The sequence below is a fragment of the Wyeomyia smithii genome, chromosome 2 (genome assembly GCF_029784165.1).
Source record: "Wyeomyia smithii strain HCP4-BCI-WySm-NY-G18 chromosome 2, ASM2978416v1, whole genome shotgun sequence".
Taxonomy (NCBI): Eukaryota; Metazoa; Arthropoda; class Insecta; order Diptera; family Culicidae; genus Wyeomyia; species Wyeomyia smithii.
In genome coordinates, this window is record NC_073695.1 from 85,571,315 (window position 1) to 85,592,422 (window position 21,108).

The following is a 21,108-nucleotide window of genomic DNA, read 5'->3' on the forward strand; positions in this document are numbered from 1 at the left end:
CACACGATGTATAAACAACCAACCTTAAATAACATAAAACTCTGTAAAAATGAATGTAAAATATCTCATAATTTTTATAACTAAATTTAGAACAGATAAATAGACATAATTTAATTACCATGGTAGAGGTAGCAACAGAACAGAACCACTTTTAAGTAGAACAAAATGCCTACAGAATGGTATAATGTTGAACGCTTTTTTAAACTATCTAGGCTAAATAATTCCGATCCAATCGATATCCTGATTAATCGTGCAAACAACGCGGTCGAAGTTCGAATAGCCGATCAAGGGAGATTTGTTTAGTTTATTATCAAATAAGCGTAACAAGGTTTACAACAGAATAACATGAATTTGCATCAACAAACAGTCCATATTGAACAGGTTTGAATATATTAGAAAACGATTGGTGAAAGGAGTTTCGCAGTAGTGCAATCCTTTGATTGAAGGCAATATTAGGAGTAGGTACTAGTAAAAACTATGCTGTCAAAAAGCGATAGAAAGCGTTCCAAGTTAAAGCGTATGAACTCATACAATTATAAAATTTGTTACTACACGCAGTTTAATTTGCGAGTTTTGGTTTGTTACAAGTTCTGCGTTCAATTTTCCGATAAAATGTTACTTGACACTTGAGAATCCAACAACTGTAGAAATAAAATGTATCAAAGCAGACTTTAAAACCAAAAACATCGGAATCCAACCGGCTACATCAAATTAAAGATTAGACAAAACAATAAGATGAGAAGATTATATGAAAATCATAAATTAAACTGATTACATTAATCACGAATATGTATTTGGTGGACAGTATATTCATTATAAATATACGTTACATGAAAATTTAATGGTTTGAAACTTTTTTCTATGGACTTAGCCAACCGTTATCTTAACGTCCTTGCTTCGGTAGTGAATTAGACTTAGAGCTTCCAGTTGATTGATAGACTGCAACTAAGTGGTGCCGATTTCTTTACAGTTCTATAAATTCCAAAAAATCCGAGACTCTGCTCTACAACAGTTTTATTTTATCGTCTGCAAACATACTCCCCGAAGTCTGGCAGATAAGCTACTTCAATCCTAGACGGTACGCGAGTAACTGGTAATAGTTTCGGTCTGACGCACAAAATCGTATTTTGCTACCAAGTTGATCTCTGTTCTAGGGCTGATTATGGTCGCAGTTGAAAGATTAAAAAAAATCAACAAAACATTATTTGTGCAAAGAAACTTCTCCTAAAGGGTAATCAAATAGTAACTGTGTAATGTATACTTGGGATACATCTATAGGGAAGCTCGACTTGACGGTGAGTTTCATAAGCAAACAGCTTATGAAAAAGTTCTATAGTGGCCATGCTCTAGTGATTGCGCGGTATTTTCATATAGCAGCCTTGTTAAGTCTCCTCTGCATTTACTAAATCCTAATCAATAAAATGTATTTCGAATGAAGAATGAAGTTTTGTTGCCTAATTTTGCGATAAAAACCAACGATTGAAACGAGCTCATAAAACAAGCGAAGTTTGACAATGTTTTTTTTTTCTTCACATATGTGTTGACAATGTTGTTGAACACAATTTTTTATGATTGTGTGGCCAGCAATATGATAAAGTATTGTTTCAAAAATCCTTCTTCCGTAAAATTGTGCAACTGCATGAAAGTAGAAGGTACGAAAGCGCCAACAACTGTTTGAAATCGTGGAAAACTTTGTACTGAGTATTTCAACTTCATAATATTGCTACCCACTTTCATTTTGCCTACTACAGTTCACTTAAATAATATAATTTCATTGCTTGGTGTCAAGTGTCTCACCGAAAAATCGGTAGTAAATAGTAAATTCTCTTATCTTTGCGCTCGTTTCTTGTTCTATTTCTATTAATCTGCTCCGCGCAATATGCTGTGTATAAGGAAATATTCAGGTGTATAACTGATATAAACTAGGGTAACAACAGTACACCAATAGGGAGTTACGTTTTCTTTCGCCATTGTTCGGGACAAATCAACTCCGGGCATTTGGAAGCTACCAGGTGTTTAAAACTTTATATATATATATATATATATATATATATATATATATATATATATATATATATATATATATATATATATATATATATTTATATATATATATATATATATATATATATATATATATATATATATATATATATATATATATATATATATATATATATATATATATATATATATATATATATATATTAAATGGTGTAGCAAAAATTTGGTTTTACCGACGGTGGTTAAACGCACGTCCGTGTATCATTTTTTTAGAAAAAAGTGTCTCAATGCACAAAACAAAAGTACTTGCTTAGAGCAAAACTAACCTCCAAAAATTGGAGAAAGTATAACGGGATCGGAAGTCTCTAATCTACGATTTTGGACTTTGATGGAAGTTCCTAAATAGGGTGTACAACACTAAGTAATCACTTTCTAGCTGCTTCTACGTAGTCTTGGATGACTTATTGCTCGAAGTTCCATTTTGACTACTCTGTCCCCCGGCTGCATCTGCACCGTACGAAGATGCTTTACTAATTTTAGACATCCCAATTGCCTTTACCATCAGTGCGTAAACTAAGTATGGAAGAGAAACATGGATATTAGAAATATGTGCATTAGTCTGTCACAACAAAACAACTTACAAGCAACAAGAATAGACGAGCCGATCGAGAAGTACAGAATTTCTCCACTAACCAGCAACTGTACTAGATAATAGGACATGGGAACAACCGTTATCACATTCCACGCTGCCATGTTAATGAAAGTTGATATCCGGGGCTGCGTTTTAATAGGAATTTTCTTCAACACTCCAGAGCTGGTGAAAAAGTCCCCATGATTGTGGAAGCTTTCCTGCATTTTGTCTTTTTCTCTGAAAAGCTCATGTAGCCATTCAGCGGCCTTTTCTTCCTCTTCAGGCAGGGATTCGGTCGGAATGCGGCGAACATGCATGTGTGCAGTAAGTGGCTTTCCGTTAAGAATATTGAATATCGTTGGTTTGACCTAGCAGTGGCAGAAGGAAAAAAAAAAACAATTATCGCTAGGCGACTTTACGTATTTTGATAGACTTACAGGTGAATCTTTACTAATAGCCAATTGAATGTCCAAAATTGAGCTTTTACCTCGCAGATGCGGCAAACTAGCAGTAAAACCCTTCGTACGAGGAATTAAATGATGTTTCAGCTCTACCATGCCACGTTCACGAGCAAACAGGACAGATGCTTCATGCTTCTTTTCAGTGAACCGTGTGCCTTCGGCATTCAGCAACAGCCACACAGGATCTGGATAGTCCATGATTTCCTTGATCTGTCGGCCAATGATTTCCTTATCTTTTTCGAACGAACGCTCCAGAAATACAAATTCAGCAAACTTCCAAGCCCAACCAATCGTTGGTATGTATTGGATAACTTTCTTGGCATAAGCCTTACAATTTCCCAACACGCCAACTTTATCGCAAAACACCCATCCAATAAGCCAATCCACCTCGTACGAGTGATTCATGAGCAAAAGCACGTGCTCCTTTCCACAGTATTTTAGGTCTTCCTCACTGATGTATACGTACAGTGTTGTTCCGGACCACCAATCCGACAGAAATACCAGCTCTGAAATCGGTTTGTATGTGATTCATCAATAGGATCTAATTTGTTAATCAATCAACTCATAAGACGCTGCTAAACAACCAAAATATGGATTTCTTATTTTGATTTGAGATTCTACATTTTAATAAAACAATGATTTGAAATTCTGGAAAGTGAGAGAGGTGAGCACTGATTTCCCTATGCGTGCTACTCTTTATTGCATTAGATTTCCGATAAAAAAACCTTACCTCTGATAAAAAATGGCCTAATTTCTTTCACTGATTGAGAATTTGTGTAAAAGTTTTTATTTCGTTGAAATGTAGAGTACGGCGTCCCCATCTACTCCCTTGAAAAGGGGACGCACTGTCATTGTTAATTCAGAAGGAAATATTAACTCCCTTTCACATTTTGTAAACATACATTCATAACATTTCTTTTAATGCTTGTTCTTTGCAATAAATGAATCATAGGAAATAACATTGAACAAAATTTGCAATTCAAAATTTTAAATGGAAACTACTAACTTTAAATTTTGGGGAAGCATTACATTCTTGTGTGGTAACCAACAAATCAGTCCCAAATATTTTGCTATGCGGCCCGAAAATGCTCCCAGTGAACTAGTTTTGTCAAGAAACTACTGGCAGTTAGAACTAAGTAAAATTTCCTCATGCAATAATGTCAAAATTTCTTCAACTGGGCGGGGAATAGATTACCATAAATTCATAACTAGATCATTACCATACTGAACTTTAGAGCATGACTTGATGTCACTGCAGTAATGTACGTAGGAAACGACGAAAGCGAGTTCATGACCTTCCTGCCTGATTCGACCCACATGAATATGATTAAAAAAAAAACAGCTGACAAAAGTATACAGTTTTATACGTATTTTGCGAGATGGTCAGAAAAACATTGTGCATGTGTATGAATGTTGATATCCAATTTTGGTTATATAATTGCTTTTCTTTGCTAAGAATAAAATAAGTTATACTTACGACAGTAGAAAGAGTAACACAAGTAATATCCTATTTTTCTATAAAGACGCTTGTTGAATGGTTTCAGTCCAAAATACAGCACACATTGCACTGAATTAATGATCAATCCAGACGTAAAGAAGGTAATCGCAAAACAAAGATGCACCAGTGTAGATTGCTTGACGAGTGACCACACTCCGGCCATAATTACTGGTTTACACTAGATCCTAGATAAAACTTAATTTATTGTTAGTCGTAACATATGTGTTACGCAATCAGTTGCACCAAAAACCAATTAACCGTTGTTAAAACTGCTGTGTTAACTCAAACGTTGTATAAAAACTTGTAAGTCTACTCAAGTTAAGACTGCGCTGGCTGCAAGGTAAAGGTGAGCTGAAGGTGATAAAGGCAAGCTTAAACGCAAGTGCTGAGTTGATATGCTGCTCCTATCAGAACATCTGAAAACAAAGAAAGATAATTAAAAATAATAAAATTGACCTTAAAAAGTAACTGTTAATAGGCATTTTAAATAAAGAGCAAGGCTCACAAATTTAACTTAGGATTGTCAATCGCCTCCGTCAAACTGAATTAACTGATAACGAGTTGCCACACTTCCTGGTATTTTCGCTTTCAGCGGGCGGCGACCTCTGGCAGTTTTCGAAGTGATACACCCTTTTCTCTATTATCAGTGTTTGACGATATCAGGTATAGATAGTGTTTTACAATACGCAATGCTAACAAGTAATACATGTACACTACAAAAATGACCTTAGCTCCGTTCAATTTGAGGTTTACGTTCGTTGATTATAGTAACAATAATAAGCATGCTAAAACCGGTATCAATCTGTAGCCGTCGAGAAACGTGAACAACATTGCTTCGCCTTGGTGACAATTATCTTGTACTCAAATGTACCTAGATAGGTACTTATAATTGAGCTGCAACACTTTTTCTGAATTTACATTATTGTTTATGTTAGTTTTTTTTTTGGAATTGCTGGTTGAAAAATTGTGATCTAAAAATGTGATTACATACCTATCACCGTTAAATAAAACTAAAACTAATGCAATTACATGAGCTAAAAGCTTAAATAAATAGAACCATTTATTTTTAACATTACGTTCACACTTTTTTAAGTTTCCACGAATTGTTGTATTTGAACTACCTATATAGTGGATGAAAAATGAATTTCAAAATATTTCCTTATCTTCACCTGTAAAAGTAATTTTCTTATAACAGTGCTTCGATGAAAAAAAAAAATCACAGGAGGGTTGTGTGCAAAGCCACGACCGCAATGTTGAAGTAGAATACTTTTACACAGCTCTACTTACGACTGTACATTAACCTACGGCCGGGCGAATCGGTTCGCGCCGCTTTTCGCGTTTAGCCTGGCAGAGGTCTAATGCGCACGACCAACACAATAGAAAGGTGTTTTCACATTGAAAATTAGACACGGCTTTACTGGAGTAAGTGTTGGTAAATGCATCAACCGCTAATACCGCCGCTATCGTACGAAAGTCAGCCTGGCAGAGGCCTGAAACGTGGTGACCAACCACAGGACAAGTGATTTGTTTAATTTGAAGGCAGCCACAGGCGCAACCCGCTGCTATCCTCTGTTACTGCTGAGTGCTGAAATCTGCTGTCAACGTTGTGGACGGTCCATCCAGCTCACCATCCGACTGATGAATGTAGCTAGTTTGCCCAGAAACACTCTTTTATAGCCGAAGGGTGCTACGAAATAGGCCACGCCTTTCTGTTCAGTTTTACCATTTTGTAATGTTCTTCAGACGAATTGTTCCACAATTCGCATTTGATTTTTGTATCCAGCGAATAAACACCGTGCTCTCACACACGCAACGATTTATCCCTAACCGTATTGCGGCTTGTAACATCAAGCGATTACGTTTGCTCGCTGTTGCGTGTTGCATCATGTTGCAACTTGGCAGCTGGGAGACGACGAAATTCTGTTCATGCTGACTGATTGAATCGACTTCATATTAGCTCTGCATAGTCGAACTAACTAGTTTTGTGAATGCGTTCTAACAGGGCAGTTTGTTATTAAAAATCGGTTATGCTGATCACAGCCTTTGCGCTGCCCCAACAGTGGGGGGTTAACTCAAGTAAAAATTAGACAACTACAACAGAATGTCTGCTTGTGTTGATGCCAGAAAATTATTAACCTTCAATTATTTTTTGTTTGCCTTGAAAAAAGCATTTTGCGGTTCAAAATCGGTTGCTAATTACAACCTTTGAGCTGCCCTAACATTGGGGGAATTAAGATACACGGACAACATGCACTGTGGAAGCTATTTTACATTCAGTAAATTCGACGAGTGCGACAGGTTTAAATTGCTAGGTTGCAACACAGAATGCTTGCTTGCGTTGACAAAAATTATTAACTTTCGATCATATGTTTATTTGCCTTGAAAAAGGCATTTTGATATTCAAAATTGGATTTCCTGATGGCAATCTTCATGCTGCCCCAACACGGGGGGAATAATGGCTGTCTGGCGATACACGCTGAGAAAACCCGCGCTGCTCCTGAGACGTGGTGACCAACCACAGGGCTAGTGCTGCTGCTAAGGAAGGACGACTGCTGTTGTCGCTGTCTAGAACTATTATGAGCGGCTCCGGCTGAAACAGGCTCTTATATAGGCCAAATAGCATGTTTTCAATTGCAAGGTATATGATCCTGTCGACCGTGCTTGGGAAGCAAGCATATAACGACCAATCAGAGGTCGAAATTTTCGTTTTGACAAGGCTTGACTATTTGCAATAGTACAATAGTGTGAATGATAAAATTACAATTATCTTATTTTGGGAAGAATCTTAGAAAATTTTCCAATCTATTGCTGCAAGAACGAAGGAAATCCATCGAATACTATCCGATTTATTAGCATTTGCAATTGGACATATTTTTCACTTTTTTCGGTTTTAGATTTTCATTTCACATCCCTATGTAGCCGAACTTCCTGAGAGAAGTATTCTACTTCAAAACACAATCGCACAATCAGCACTCTTCGCGATGCGTAATCACTGTCCGTGAAGCGAAAGTGAGTCGCAGTAACATTCAATTTTGAATGCAAATTTCTTAGATTTACGAAGAAAGGGGGAAACATGTTACCTGTTTCGTTCATCCAGTTAGTTTTATGAAGGCAATCGCAAAAAACGAAATCGAACCGCGTCACATCGAATATTGATATTCGTTTTATCAAAAAATCATACAATCACAATGCTGCTTTACACTCCGCCATGCAATGACGGACAATAGCTTTGACAGTACTAGTAGAGGTAAAAGTAGCAGCACATGAGGCAGAGATGCCAGATATTCTTGAAAAAAGTCTGCAATTGGGTTATTTAGTTAAATACGGATTACTAATTTTTATATATCAGCTACCCGCATAAGCCCTGTTCAGAGTTGCAAGCGAAGTGAAAATCTCATAAATATTTATCATATTTATTTTACGTTTAATATAGCTCAACAATAAATCAGCTATGGTCCCATACCAGCTACCAGTAACTTAGCTATGGTCCTGTATGTGATTTGCAGCGGTTTGGTGGATTTTACTAATTTTGCTCGCTGATTTCTAGCAAACATTTATTTGCTGTTTTGTGTTCAGCAAATAGTTTTACTGTATTTTCGTAAATCGTGGAATCGATACTGGTTCACAGTAAAAATAAAATTGCTGAATGAAATTTAGTAAATTTTGGAGCTGAATTACAGTAACACTTAGGAAAAATGCTATATTTTACCAAAATCTAGGCTGGATTACATTCTTTGACCAAGCGTCAAATATTTGTCAATTTTTGACAGATTAAAATTTGGTCAAAGATAATTGTTTGTCACTCTTCAATTTTTACTTGTGGCAAACAAGGGCAAACAACAATCATGATGTCAAATAAATTTGACCATCATGTCAGAAGGTCAAATATTTGACCATTGGTCAAAGAGTGTACTACAGGCTTAACAGTTGAACACCATGACAAACAGACGAGCTACTCGATGACGATGTTTTCGTCCGGAAAATTAGGAATTACTTTGAAATTTTGTTTAGTAGCCGTATTGCCGCTGGTGTCACTATAAGCAAGCGTGAAAATTCATTAGCAAAGACAAAAACCATCGACGCAACTCATTTTGACAGCTTATGTAGGTCAGGTAATTTTTAATCCTAATAACGGATTGAAAAACATAAAAATCTTGCAACGTAGCGTAGTAACTTTAATAAAAAGTTTTGTTTGTTCTGGACAAAATTTCATTAAGAAAGAGCCCATTTTTTGTTGAAGTTACTATGCTACGTTACGATAGTGTTATATTTTCCACTCCGTTATTGCCATTAAAAATTACCAGACCTACAGAAAACGTCAAAATGGGCTGCGTACACAATGCGCCATTACCGCTCGTAGCAAGCTGGATAAGCGAAGATAGAAACCGTTTTTACGAGAACTAGTTAATAGACAGAGCGCTCACATGAATTAGTTAACAGACAGTAAGCTCACATGTCACAATGACAGCTGTCACAATTTTCGTAAATCTCGGTTCAACCTAACTGAAATTTCGGCACAAAATATTACCGAGCCGAAATTTCAGTTAGGTGAACTGAGATTCACGAAATAATGTGACAGCTGTCATTACTTTTTCAACCGAGTACTCAGTGGTGCCGTTCTCGACAATAAATTACCGAGACCCGGCAATAAATTTTAAGTGTGCAACTCTGCTTACGTGAGTTTCGAATCTTCATGTAGTTTTTCAATCGAAAAATAAAATCTGGCAAATTTGCGTTGCCAATTCAGCAGAAATCCCAAATCTGACGTAAGCGTAAAGGTTTGCATATTACAAACACCCATTATATAAAAAGACGGCCATTATGGAACGTGAAAAACTAAATAAAAAATTTAGTCATCATCGTTATCATTGCACTTTAACAAGAGATCTGGCACCTCTGACATCTGAAACCCAACGGCCAAATTCACGGTTTTTCACCGCTCATCTCTCTCTCTCTCTCTTTGGGTATTTCTCTAAGAGAAGAGTGGCCAAGATGATACCTCAGTTTGCTCCAGGTTTTTTGCTCCAAACGTGATTGGCTAATTTTGACAGCACGCATGTGTGACAATATTCAAAACGGGTTCAGCTTGCCGTGTTGCTAAACAGCTGGTGTTCGACCCAATCATTGGGTAAGTAAAAGTGAAATATTGTGGACACAATGTTGTTTTCGTTGCGACAAAAAAAGCAAAAAAGAATTTGAATGAAGTGCCGAGAGTTTGGTCGTAAAATTTTATCGATTTCCCAAGGATGCAGAACCTTATCGAAAGTGGCTAAAAATATGCGAAAAATCTGAAAAAGATATTCCAAATTTTAAAACCTCACGCAATAGTCGAAAATGCAGTGAAGGTATTTCTTTTTATTATTATGTTGTTTATTTAGTTGTTCGTGGTAACGTGAAATCAAGCTTTTCTTGAAAACAAGCAACTGTCCCCTTGATTTTGCAACAGGAATTAAGTGTTTTGCCGAATATTTTTCATTCTGCTCTCTATAAAAAGTCCGGAGAAGTCAGAAAAACAAAAAAAAAGTTTGGCAGTGGTAGTATTGTCGCCCCAGTAGAAAGTCAAATTTTTCGACTAGCGACATTCGATTTTTGTCTCATACCGTACACTATACTTAACGTCGGAAGTAATGCGCTGTATAGCAAATCAGATGCGCTATACAGCGCACTACTTCCGACCTTAAGTATAATGTACGGTATGAGAGTAAAATCGAATGTCGCTAGTCGACAACTCCAATTTTCAACTAAATGCATAATATGTTAATATAAATATGGACGAAGTTTTGTTGTTTTGTTTTATATGTTGTTTGTAATCTAATTTTCATTGATGTGTTTTTTGTTGAATAAAAATATCAATTAAATAAGTTTTTCTGGTTGCACTGGATTTTGCGTAAGGCAAACGAAAATAATGTTCAACCGGGGATATGTTTCATAGCAAAGAAGAAGAGAAAGAAGCCACTTGGCCACTCTTCTCTTAGGTATTTCTATGCTCTATTGCTTCGATTTTCGCTTGATGCAACTCTATAAATAATATAGAATTCTACAGTACTTTATATCGAAGTGTCAAGAAACCGCTACGTAAAAAAATTATACAGTGAATACTCAATGACTTGGAAAGCACAATATTTATAAAATAAATCTCAAACTACGATCGCTTTGCAAGATATTTATCGCACAATTTCATATGTGTTATCGAAATGAAACAAGTTATAAATTATTTGGTAATTATTCACAGCATACAACTTCTACAAGAGATTGTATTCCGCGCATTTCCACTTTAGGTTTATATACCGCTTTTACTGGTTGTATCGCTGCTACCGGTAACCTACTGCTTCCAGAAAGAAATGACTATCATTATATCGCCAGGAGGAAGAGACTGCTTTTACGAGTCGGCAAAAGCTGGTCAGATTGTTGATATCGAATACCAGGTTATTGATGGGTCGCATGGTGATTTGGACATCAGCTTTGATCTAGCGGATTCCAACGGTCGACTGATCTATTCTGATTATAAAAAATCGGACAATATTCATCGTTTCAAGCTGCCACATGACACTGAGCTCAGTTTCTGCTTTAACAATGACTTTAGTCGAATGAACAGTAAAACTGTATTCTTTGAAATAATCATCGAGAAAGAGGACGATGATGCTGGATGGAGTAATTTTGCTATTCTGGAAGGGCTCACCCCGGAGGAGTTCTACGACATGAAGGTACAGGATATAGAGGATATAATTAGGGTAAGTATTTTGCACGATTGACGCTATCAACTGAAACATGACTGCATTTACTTTTCGTTTATAGCGCGTCAGAAACAATCTTACAAAAGCTAGGCAGTTTCAAGATGTACTGCGGTCGCACGAAGCTCGGGATCGCAATATTGCAGAGGAAAATTATTTAAAAGTTAATGCCTGGTCTTTTTTTCAGATACTGATAATGTTAGCTGTGGGGTTTTGCCAAGTTGTGATGGTTAAAAGTCTTTTCGATACAGACTCAAAAGCAAATAAGTTATGGCGTAAGATGTGATTGTTTTTCGCGATAGAGAGTCCTATAACTAAGTCATTTTTTTTTTCTGATCATCACCGCGATACGAGCGACTCATATAGAACCTAGCCTAATACAAATTACGAGAGGTACGATTTTTTTTAATGCCAAAGTAAATTTTTATTTGAATAAATTCAACAGATACTGTAGCACGTTTGTAATTTTATTGTATTAAGTTAAAGAAACTCTAGATTACCGAAAATAAAATAAAATTGAAAAATTCAGTTTTAAAAATATATATATTTCGATATGTAGTATTCTACATTTTATTTACTACAGCACAACAGGATGTAAATTTACTAAATTTTGAATAGGGACCTTAATAATTTACACGAGGATGGCGTGGATTGAAACAGTATGCAATCAGTTATAAAAGAGAGTTCTAAAATGTCTCAGCAATCTCTGTAAATACACCGCCTGCGACGTTAGTGTAAATATGTTTGCTACTATCACACCAGTAGAGATTTTGCTTTAGGCTACAAAATTATTGTGCTGATTTTCATATATTATGCTTCACTACGACAATAAATAATTACCCACCACCATCACCATCGAATCACAATTAAACTAGACGTACAGGGAGCGTATGCTACGCATGCCCTCTAATCGATGCTTAGCATCATCTGATAGCAAAGGGCAGTTCATCATGTTGAGCCACACCAGAGTTCGGCAGTGGTTGATTACGTGGTCTACGGATGCGTCGGTTATCGCTCGGCAGCCGTCTAGGTTCAGCAATTTGAGCCGCTTCAAATCTCGACACAACATCAATACTGCACTGTCACAGATTCGTTTGCAGGCGTCCACATGCACGTATTCCAGTCGTGGACATTGTCTCACCAAAGCACGAACGCCAAAATCAGTAATATTCAAACCTCGCAAATCGATTTTCTTTAGTCGAGAAAAGCTAAGCGCAACGAGCGTCTCATCTGACAAATCTCGGCATCTACTTAGATTCAGATAACACAGCTTACTCAAATTTGTAACTGGATAGAACCGAATACGCTCAAACGGCATGTTAACACTATCGAAAACGGTCCGACTAAAGAAACTATCATCTATATCAAAAGTACGCTGTAGGTTAAGGTATTCTAGTGATTTAAGAAATGCGAACGAGAGCTGCAGATCATGAATATTCTCGTACGAACACTGGTACAGAGTCAGACTGCGAATGTTAGGTGTTTTCTCGAAAAAGCGCGGTAGGGTGTTACGTGAAAATGTGGCCGCAGATACGTACAGCTTCTCGAGATGCGGATTTTCATATGCGCTGAGGTCCAGATTGCCGGCCACGTGAGTCGCATCCGTTATCTTAAGATACTCTAATCGTCGCATATTGCACAGGAACGATTGCTGCAAATTATGTACACGGCAAATGTGAAGCTTGATGCGCTTCATGTTGGGCAGATTTCGGCTAATTTCACTGAGTATCTGAAGAGATAAAAGACAAGTTTTTTGTATTTTAAGCAAAATGAACAAACAGAATAGACCTTACCTGATCGTCCGCTGGAAACAAATTGTCAATGTTCAGGTGTACAATTGTCGGTTGTACCCTACTTAGATGGATAATGTCGCGCTGTTTCAGGTCGTAGCTGGACTTCAGCGAAACTTTCTTCAGTTTTAACCGTTCGATAGTAGATATTTTTTGTAGCAGCATCGCGCCGACTTTAGTATAGCTAAGATTTATTCCTTCCAAAGTTCCACGGAGGGCTTGTACGAATTCAACTAGCTTCTCACCCCAACCAACAAACGACGAGTAATTCAATTTGAGGACCTTCAGTCGCGGGCAGACTTTCATGAACATATCAAAACACTCGTCGTATACAAAGATAGAACGCAGCGTTAATGTCTCCAGTTTTGGCAACTGAAAATTTATGGAGACATTCTGGAGCTGAAATTCCTCAAATTTGGTGGTTTTTAGAGCGAAGTATTTGAGGTGAGGTGTGTGTCGTAGCAATTGCACCATAGTATCGCCTGATAGAGAACAATCATTCAATGTGAGATCCTGCAGATTTCGGCCCAAAGCGCGCCACAACGTATCAGCCTCTTCAATAGCTACGGCCTTCAAAGTGGCTTTGGTGTAGCTACTTTTCGTCTTAGATAACACTCGACTCTGTTCACAGCCCTCGTATAGGCGACAGTTTTTGAACGACAACACAAATCTTTCCATAAGCGAAGTTGTGTGGCAAACCGTATCATACCAGTGATGACAAGTTAGCCGCACTTTGGCCAAATCCGACATGGGCAAATGTTGGAAAATTATGACCAACATCTCCGTGGGTAGTCGAGGCAGTAAGTGACTTTGATCAGTGGATTGGTCCATCCCACACAGCAATTACCAAGACGTACAATATATTGAAAGAACTCTGTTTTTCGTTTTCAGCACAAAAAATGGTAAATACTACGAAAATAACAATATTATAGTGCCAAAATGACACGACGCAACTAAACAAAGCCGCAATCGCGAAGGACACTTTCATTCATCAAGCAGGAAGAATGTTTACAAAATGTTTTCTGACACTTTGATTTTTTTAGGTTTCTTTTCTTGTGTAAATGCGTTCCAAACTGGTGCTGTCAAATTAATACTGACAGTATTAACACTGACGACCGAAGGGTTTAACACGGATTTTGTGTTCTCCTGTTCGAGTACTACTCTATCCAATCGAATTTCACTCGCATCTTATACAATGTGTTATGTAATAATAACTGTCCCCAAAATTAAATGGATTTTTTTTTTAATTTGAATGATTCCAATGTCAAGACATCCCAACAAACATCTGTGTTGATCTACAGCTTATTAAGCTATAATATGATGGAAGGACAGCAGCTGAATCAAAGCTAAATAAACTGTTACTAAACCGAATCGTTCGTTGTAGTTGCCTGTCGTGATACGTTTTGAAAATTGATGAAAATACAGTAAAGTCTTTTTTTACACGGTTTTATTTTACACGATTCTTTTTACCACGATTTTCCAAATAACACGATTTTTTTTTACGTCGTTTTCCCAAATAACGCGATTTTTTTTGCACGATTTTTCGTCTTCGCGTAAAACTGTTACAGTAAGTAGCAGTAACGGTAAGAAACTATAATAGGCTGTTTTTTACACAGTTTCATTTTTACACGGTTTTCGTTTTACAAGATTTTTTTTACGACGTTTTTCCAAATAACGCGGTTTTTTACGACGTTTTTCCAAATAACGCGGTTTTTTTTACACGATTTTTTTTTGCACGGTACGTAGAATCGTGTAAAAAAGAACTTCTCGTATTCAAGGTCGATTTTCTGCATATAAGCTTAGATTATTGAAACATAGATATCCAACTCAACCAACAATACGGGCAACAAAAATGTGGCGCCCCTTCGAGTATGATGGCGGTTGGGTGAACTACATTTAATGAGCACACACAGAAAAATATTAAGGTAATTGCTATCTTTTTAGGCTTGGTCAGATTTATGCGGTGTTTTTAACAGACTAATCTATATGGTCTAGATAATAACAATAATTTATTACAACAGGACTAAAATAAATGTCAATATGTGAGATGACCATGATATAAATTATTTATTTTGATGATAGTATGATAGTTCATAGTCGTTTCAACAGTATGTTTTTAAGCATAACCAAAGATGACTAGTACACAATCATTACTTTTGCAGTATGCAGCGGACACGAGTTTCGCTACGCGTGAACGAAACTTGAACTAATTTGTATACTGTTAATTTGGTGATGACGACAAGGTGGTGAAAGGTGAAGCATGTTTTTCAATATCATTGTATGGTCCTATCATCTAATTTTCAATATCCTTATACGATATTGCCATCTTGTTTTTGTTTTCATCTAGCGGATTGAGCATGATAAATCGATTTTGCTAATAATCACAGTTTTAAGGTCATCAGATGGCACCGTTATAAAGGTGTTGCAAGCAAAATGTATGAAGTCAGGTATCTTGCTCTAGTCATCATTAGCATAACTCATTTGTTGTTTGTACCAATTTTAATAGTCGATTGAGAACCAAATCATCTAGATTATATTTAATTTAATTTAATTTATTTCGTCAAGCAAATGTAGACTACAGTTATAAAAATACAATGCTTTCTTATATTCTATACATTATTTCCAGTAGTTAGTCGTTTTTTTATTTGATTTCTGCCCATGGTGATGTCGATATTTTCGCAGTGCTGGTTATAGTGACGCATCATGCGATTTATTGGGCCATTTTTTGAGTAGTTTGTTCTGTGAGAATTTTCCGAAAATATTTTACGATTTCTTAATTGACGACTGGGTGCATAAAAATTTAGTTGTGATAATAATTGAGTAGATTGCACGCGTTGAGAAATAATGTCATTGATAAAATAAAGCATTGAAAGATCGCGGCGTTCTTTAAGTGCTTGTATGTCTATAAGCATGCAGCGTGCTTCATATGATGGCAAGGGAAATGATGTCCAATTTAGCTTACGAAGCGCGTACAAAAGAAATTGTTTTTGGACAGATTCAATGCGTTCTTCATGTGTGGCAATATAGGGATTCCATACAATGCTACAATATTCCAGAATTGGTCGGACGTATGTAATATATAATAGTTTGATTGTATATGGGTCTTGAAAATTGTGGCCGAAGCGTTTTATAAAGCCCAGCATACTATTTGCTTTGTTGATAATTGTATTATAATGTTCTATGAATGTGAGTTTGGAGTCTAAGATTACGCCTAGGTCCCTAACGATTTTGCATTTTTCTACTGGTTGGTTTCCTAAGAAAATGTTTGTTGGTGGTGTTACTGTTTTTCTGCTAAAGGCTATTGAATTACATTTTTTAATGTTGAGTTGTAATAGGCTTTTGTTGCACCAAGTGTAGAATACATTAATTTCGTTCTGGAATATTTCGAAGTCTTCTGCATTGGTTATTTCTATAAAGAGCTTCATGTCATCAGCATATACAAGCACATGTATTGACTTAAGAAGAAAGGAAATGTCATTTACGTATAATATAAAAAGAAGAGGGCCCAGGTGGGAACCTTGAGGAACCCCAGAAGTTACTTCTATTGGGTTTGAAAAGGAATTTTGAAAGCGGACTATTTGTGTTCGTTTTGTTAAGTATGACTGCAGCCATTCCAAAAATTTTGTTTCAGTTCCGTATTTTTCGAGCTTGAAGAGTAATAATGGTATGTCGATTCTGTCAAATGCCTTGCTAAAGTCCGTATAAAGAGCTTCTACGTGGTTACCGTCGTCCATTACAGTCAGAGTGAAAGTTATGAATTCCAAAAGATTTGTGGTAGTTGATCGGCCTTTGTAAAAGCCGTGCTGTTGAGTTGTAATTTGGTGTTTTACTTGTTGAAAGATTTTTTCATTAATTATTGATTCAAATAATTTTGGAATTGTAAAGTCGATTGAAAACCGCCGTACAAATCTGATTGAAAGTAACATGATATTTTTCTGGGTGTGAGAATCTGGTCAAGCTCACTACTGAAATGATAAGGAATACCATGATATTTTTCCGAGTGGATATGCTTTAGTTCACCCAACGGCCTACAGATGGCAAGTTCAGAGTGTTGCCTTGAGATTATATGCAGCGAAGCCCAACTTGGATATCTATGTCTCTTTAGTCTATGATATAAGGCAATCCACGGATGACGTTTCACTGCTTGTACGTTTGTTATTGTTGCTGTTTTTCAAGCTGCAAACCAAAACCGAAATCTTTTAATGTCGGCAATAATATCAAAAGTGATTTTTTATTGTTGTATCTAGGATTGGCACTCGCGATACTAGAGCTACCGATCGAATAACATTTATTTTTCACGCTTCAGGATCCAGATTGCATCCAAGTTAAGACCGATCGAACATACATAAAGCTGTCATAAGTTGAAACAGACTGAAATCAGCTGATCGCAACTGTCTCGTGGATTGCGTTATACCACAGATAACAGACATCCAAGCTAGAACAAAAAACTCCAGAAATCGTGTGTAAGATTTCAAATTCTTACTCGTTTGGAATGCTAACGACATCTTCCTGCAACTTGCGAATTTAACCACTTTAGTGATGGCAGCGCTGGTTTACGGTCAAAGCTGCCAGACGCATGAAAATTTTTACAGATTATACAGTCGCTGTTTATGCAACGATATAACATAGATTTTGTGAGGTTTATGTATATATTTTTTAAAACCAACACTAAAACAAACAAATTTATCGCAAATATACAGAGGGATTGAATAAAGAAGTCGATAATGCACACATTACGACTGCTCAAAATTGCTACATTTAAAAACGGCAACCATTCTCATTGCGATAATATCGATAAAAGCTGGAAAACTATCGATTTTATCGAATCATTGACCACTAAGTGTTCTTCGCGCCACCATACTGCGTATTGCGACATGCTAAAAAACCGTTGCGTCTTTTTATACATGAAGCAAAGTTAGCTTGGATATCTGTTTTCTGTGGTTATACTAATGAATTGATCACGTGCGAGCATGCTATGCCCAGACATCAATAATAGACACCGACAGCCTATTGGGACTTCGTTTCTGTGTTCTTGATCATTTAGCTTAATGATCTGTTGTTAAAAATAGTTTAATACTTATATATTGCAGGAAAAACTTAAATTTGAACTAAAAAAATTGTGTTGTAGCATGCCATTGCGGTGTATGAGGCGAGAAAGAAGAAGACATATGTCTGTATTAGTAGCCAGAATAGGCAAAAGTACACGTGCTTTTAACACAGACTAACAGACGTAACACTGAAACCTAGCTCCATCGCCACAAAAAACGTTCATTTCAAATTTTCAATCGAATAACAGTCATCGCGCGAAAACGTCGTCTGGGGCGCTGTCATGCAATCTCATACATATTTTGTAGTTCCCCATTTGACACATGCAGTAACGTTGGCACTGATGTCGAAATACATGACGCAGCGCGAACACGACAGCAGATGGTGCTAGTGTTACTAACGTAAAGTACTGGAAACATCCAAACGATGATTTTATTGAAAATTCGTTCGACGTGTTATGTCTGTTAGTCTGTGCTTTTAGGTTGAGACGTAGATTTCGCTCACCGAGCAAATGCCACTTGAAACGGTATTCCGCATTGTTTAATGAGATTTTGTCTCGTTTTTGGTTCTTTAGTTGAACAGATGTGATGAAGTCGATGAACTATACAAGCATCTACATTCTCAACCACATAAACATCGCTAAAGCAACACAGCGTATGCGAAATCACAGAAATGCTGCTAGCCAACAATCACTGTCAACTGATTGGAGCTGATAGTCTCTTTCATTCTCAGCTCGTTTGTTGAAAACTGGAATTCAAAGATTTCAATTTCAACTTAAAAATTCTTTCATGACAGCGAAAGTTTGCGGCGCTGGCAGGGAGGCATTTCACCCGCATAATCAATAACCATAAACGGATGGTATCCCATATGGTTTAACGATACCCCATACAGTCGGGACTGTATCCCGAACTAGTTGTTAGGCACGTTTTATGGTTATTGATTATGCGGGCAGTTTAAGGCTCTGGTTATAAATATCGGACGCGAATAGCGGTGCGAGGCGATTCACCCTGCCGTGCTCCAATGTACAGTTCTCATGGGCGTAGCCAGAATTTCAAATAGGGGGGGGGGGGGGGGGGGGGGCAAGCTCTTCAAAAATTTTGAAGTAAAAAATGGTACACTAAGGTCGCTTTTTACGCGGCTTTTTTTACGTGGATTCCGGAATTTACGCGGTTTTTTACGCGGATTTCGAAATTTACGCGTTTTATGGCGCGGATTCTGGAATTTATGCGTTTTTTTACGCGGCACGTATCCTCCGCGTAAAAATCGACTTTAGTGTGTTTTGAAAAATAGAAATAAATACTAGTCTTTAGTGATTGTTACATCAAGTCAACCAGTGAAAAGTTGTCCTTGACATCAGAGTGGAAAATTTTATTATTCTTTGTCCAACCTCGAATATAAATAGATGTTCTTTACTAAAAAGTCTTCAGTTCATTTAAACCTTTGGTCATATTATTTTTGCGACGAGGATCTTAAGAATCCACGAACATGGCAGAAGAGAGAGTTGATCAGCAGCCGCAACCGGGAATTCAAGATATGATTCACAAGATGGCCCAAATTTTACAGCGAATAGCGGTCCAGCAGCAGCAGCGTCAGTATCAAACCCCGGAGCAGATTTTGGAGTCCCTCTCTTCGAACATCATCGAGTTTGTCTTCGACGAAGAAAACGGAGTTACGTTCGGACGTTGTTGTTTAATCGCTACCAGGACCTCTTCGAGAACGATGCAGGCCAGCTGAATGATACGGCGAAGGTACGTTTACTTTTCCGAAAGCTGGACACCCATTCGCACAGCCGCTATCTCAACTACATCCTGTCAAAGCTTCTCAAGGACGTGAAGATTGAAGACACAGTCAAGATTCTCAATAAAATTTTCGGGCATCAAAAATCAAACGTTCCGGAAGCGGTTCATGAGTCTTTTCTCGATTGTTGTTGACCATCTGCCGATGAACACTCAGCAAGCAGAGAGCACTCAACCGCTGTTCAAATATTGTTGACCTCAGCCAGGTTTTCACCCGACGTAATGTGCTGAACGAGCGTTCAATCGTGCATGTTTCCATGGTAGAGCAAGTGCAATTTTAACTGCCTTCTCAGTCGCAGGGAAGAAAGAACGGGCTTTAGCTAGCAGGTCTATAAGATCCAACTCTTCCAAGTTCTTACGATCTGCTCTCATACTGCTGCAATGTTAATACAAAACTTCCACCTCTCCAACAAAATGGTCAACTTCATAAAAAAATACGAAATTTTCGGTTTTGCGTTTGAACTCTTCCAACGGCCCCCCTCTGGCTACGCCTATGCTACGGCTGTACATTGACCAACGGCAAGGCAAATCACTCGCGTCCATCTCCGCACCGATATATATCCATTGGTATCATGCATTCATTGATTAACCGTAGTCACCAAAATACGTATATTGGAAAAGAATAATATCTAGAGTACCTACCGCTGCTGCCTGTAATAGTTTCTGGTTTGTAGTGCCAAAGCATCAATTTTACTTTAGTTATATAAGAAATATTGAAAGAACTACAACCATTTTTGTATTAATCAGTAGTTGCTGAACTGTTGCTAATTCGATTCACAAATAAATAATTTTCGTGTGCAGATTCAATTGATAACGCTTTTACTTTTGTCCAGGGGTTAGCATGGTTGAACCTTTAATATTGAAACAAAACAAAAATACTTTGTGCAAATACGATATCATACAAAAAAGTTTCTTATAAAGTATTCAAACTTTCAAGCTCTCTGCTGCACACTTTTTATGGCAATAATAGCGTGTTAATTTGTATAGATTTCGAAAGCACGATTTTTTTTTATCAGTTCTTTATCAAACAACTGATATGAATTAACAGCTGTATGGTTTCGTTTGGGTTTCTACTGTGCATATATGCCGGTATAGTAAAGATGAAGAAACGTTGAGATACATCGCTTACTAGCTAATATTCTGCAACAATG

The 21,108-nt window shown here is 37.2% G+C and overlaps 3 protein-coding genes across 3 annotated transcripts; 1 reads left to right on the forward strand and 2 right to left on the reverse strand.

The window, feature by feature from the left end:
* Positions 1 to 2,186: 2,186 nt before the first annotated feature.
* Positions 2,187 to 7,819, reverse strand: LOC129725452 (1-acyl-sn-glycerol-3-phosphate acyltransferase delta-like). Its single transcript, XM_055681321.1, has 5 exons — positions 7,675 to 7,819; positions 4,574 to 5,010; positions 3,073 to 3,602; positions 2,646 to 3,003; positions 2,187 to 2,577 (listed from the first exon to the last, which is right to left on the reverse strand). Exons 2-5 carry the CDS (start codon positions 4,755 to 4,757, stop codon positions 2,447 to 2,449), a joined length of 1,203 nt encoding a protein of 400 aa, XP_055537296.1. The 5' UTR covers positions 4,758 to 5,010; positions 7,675 to 7,819; the 3' UTR covers positions 2,187 to 2,446.
* Positions 7,820 to 10,547: 2,728 nt separating this feature from the next.
* LOC129725453 (transmembrane emp24 domain-containing protein 1-like) lies at positions 10,548 to 11,781 on the forward strand. The gene is made up of 3 exons (XM_055681322.1): positions 10,548 to 10,812; positions 10,873 to 11,325; positions 11,390 to 11,781. Exons 1-3 carry the CDS (start codon positions 10,789 to 10,791, stop codon positions 11,609 to 11,611), a joined length of 699 nt encoding a protein of 232 aa, XP_055537297.1. The 5' UTR covers positions 10,548 to 10,788; the 3' UTR covers positions 11,612 to 11,781.
* Positions 11,782 to 11,849: 68 nt separating this feature from the next.
* On the reverse strand, positions 11,850 to 14,404 carry LOC129725451 (dynein regulatory complex subunit 6-like). The gene is made up of 2 exons (XM_055681320.1): positions 13,119 to 14,404; positions 11,850 to 13,054 (listed from the first exon to the last, which is right to left on the reverse strand). The coding sequence occupies exons 1-2, from the start codon at positions 13,944 to 13,946 to the stop codon at positions 12,197 to 12,199; spliced, it is 1,686 nt and encodes a 561-aa protein (XP_055537295.1). The 5' UTR covers positions 13,947 to 14,404; the 3' UTR covers positions 11,850 to 12,196.
* Positions 14,405 to 21,108: the final 6,704 nt, after the last annotated feature.

Coding starts and splice junctions, on each gene's coding strand:
- LOC129725451 (XM_055681320.1), bottom strand. CDS start 13,946: ATGGACCAATCCACTGATCAAAGTCACTTACTGCCTCGACTACCCACG. Junction 13,055..13,118: donor TGTTTCCAGCGGACGATCAG/GTAAGGTCTATT, acceptor TTATCTCTTCAG/ATACTCAGTGAAATTAGCCG.
- LOC129725452 (XM_055681321.1), bottom strand. CDS start 4,757: ATGGCCGGAGTGTGGTCACTCGTCAAGCAATCTACACTGGTGCATCTT. Junction 3,603..4,573: donor GTGTTACTCTTTCTACTGTC/GTAAGTATAACT, acceptor AACCGATTTCAG/AGCTGGTATTTCTGTCGGAT. Junction 3,004..3,072: donor CTATTAGTAAAGATTCACCT/GTAAGTCTATCA, acceptor TGCCACTGCTAG/GTCAAACCAACGATATTCAA.
- LOC129725453 (XM_055681322.1), top strand. CDS start 10,789: ATGAAACAAGTTATAAATTATTTG. Junction 10,813..10,872: donor AACAAGTTATAAATTATTTG/GTAATTATTCAC, acceptor TTTCCACTTTAG/GTTTATATACCGCTTTTACT. Junction 11,326..11,389: donor ATATAGAGGATATAATTAGG/GTAAGTATTTTG, acceptor TTTCGTTTATAG/CGCGTCAGAAACAATCTTAC.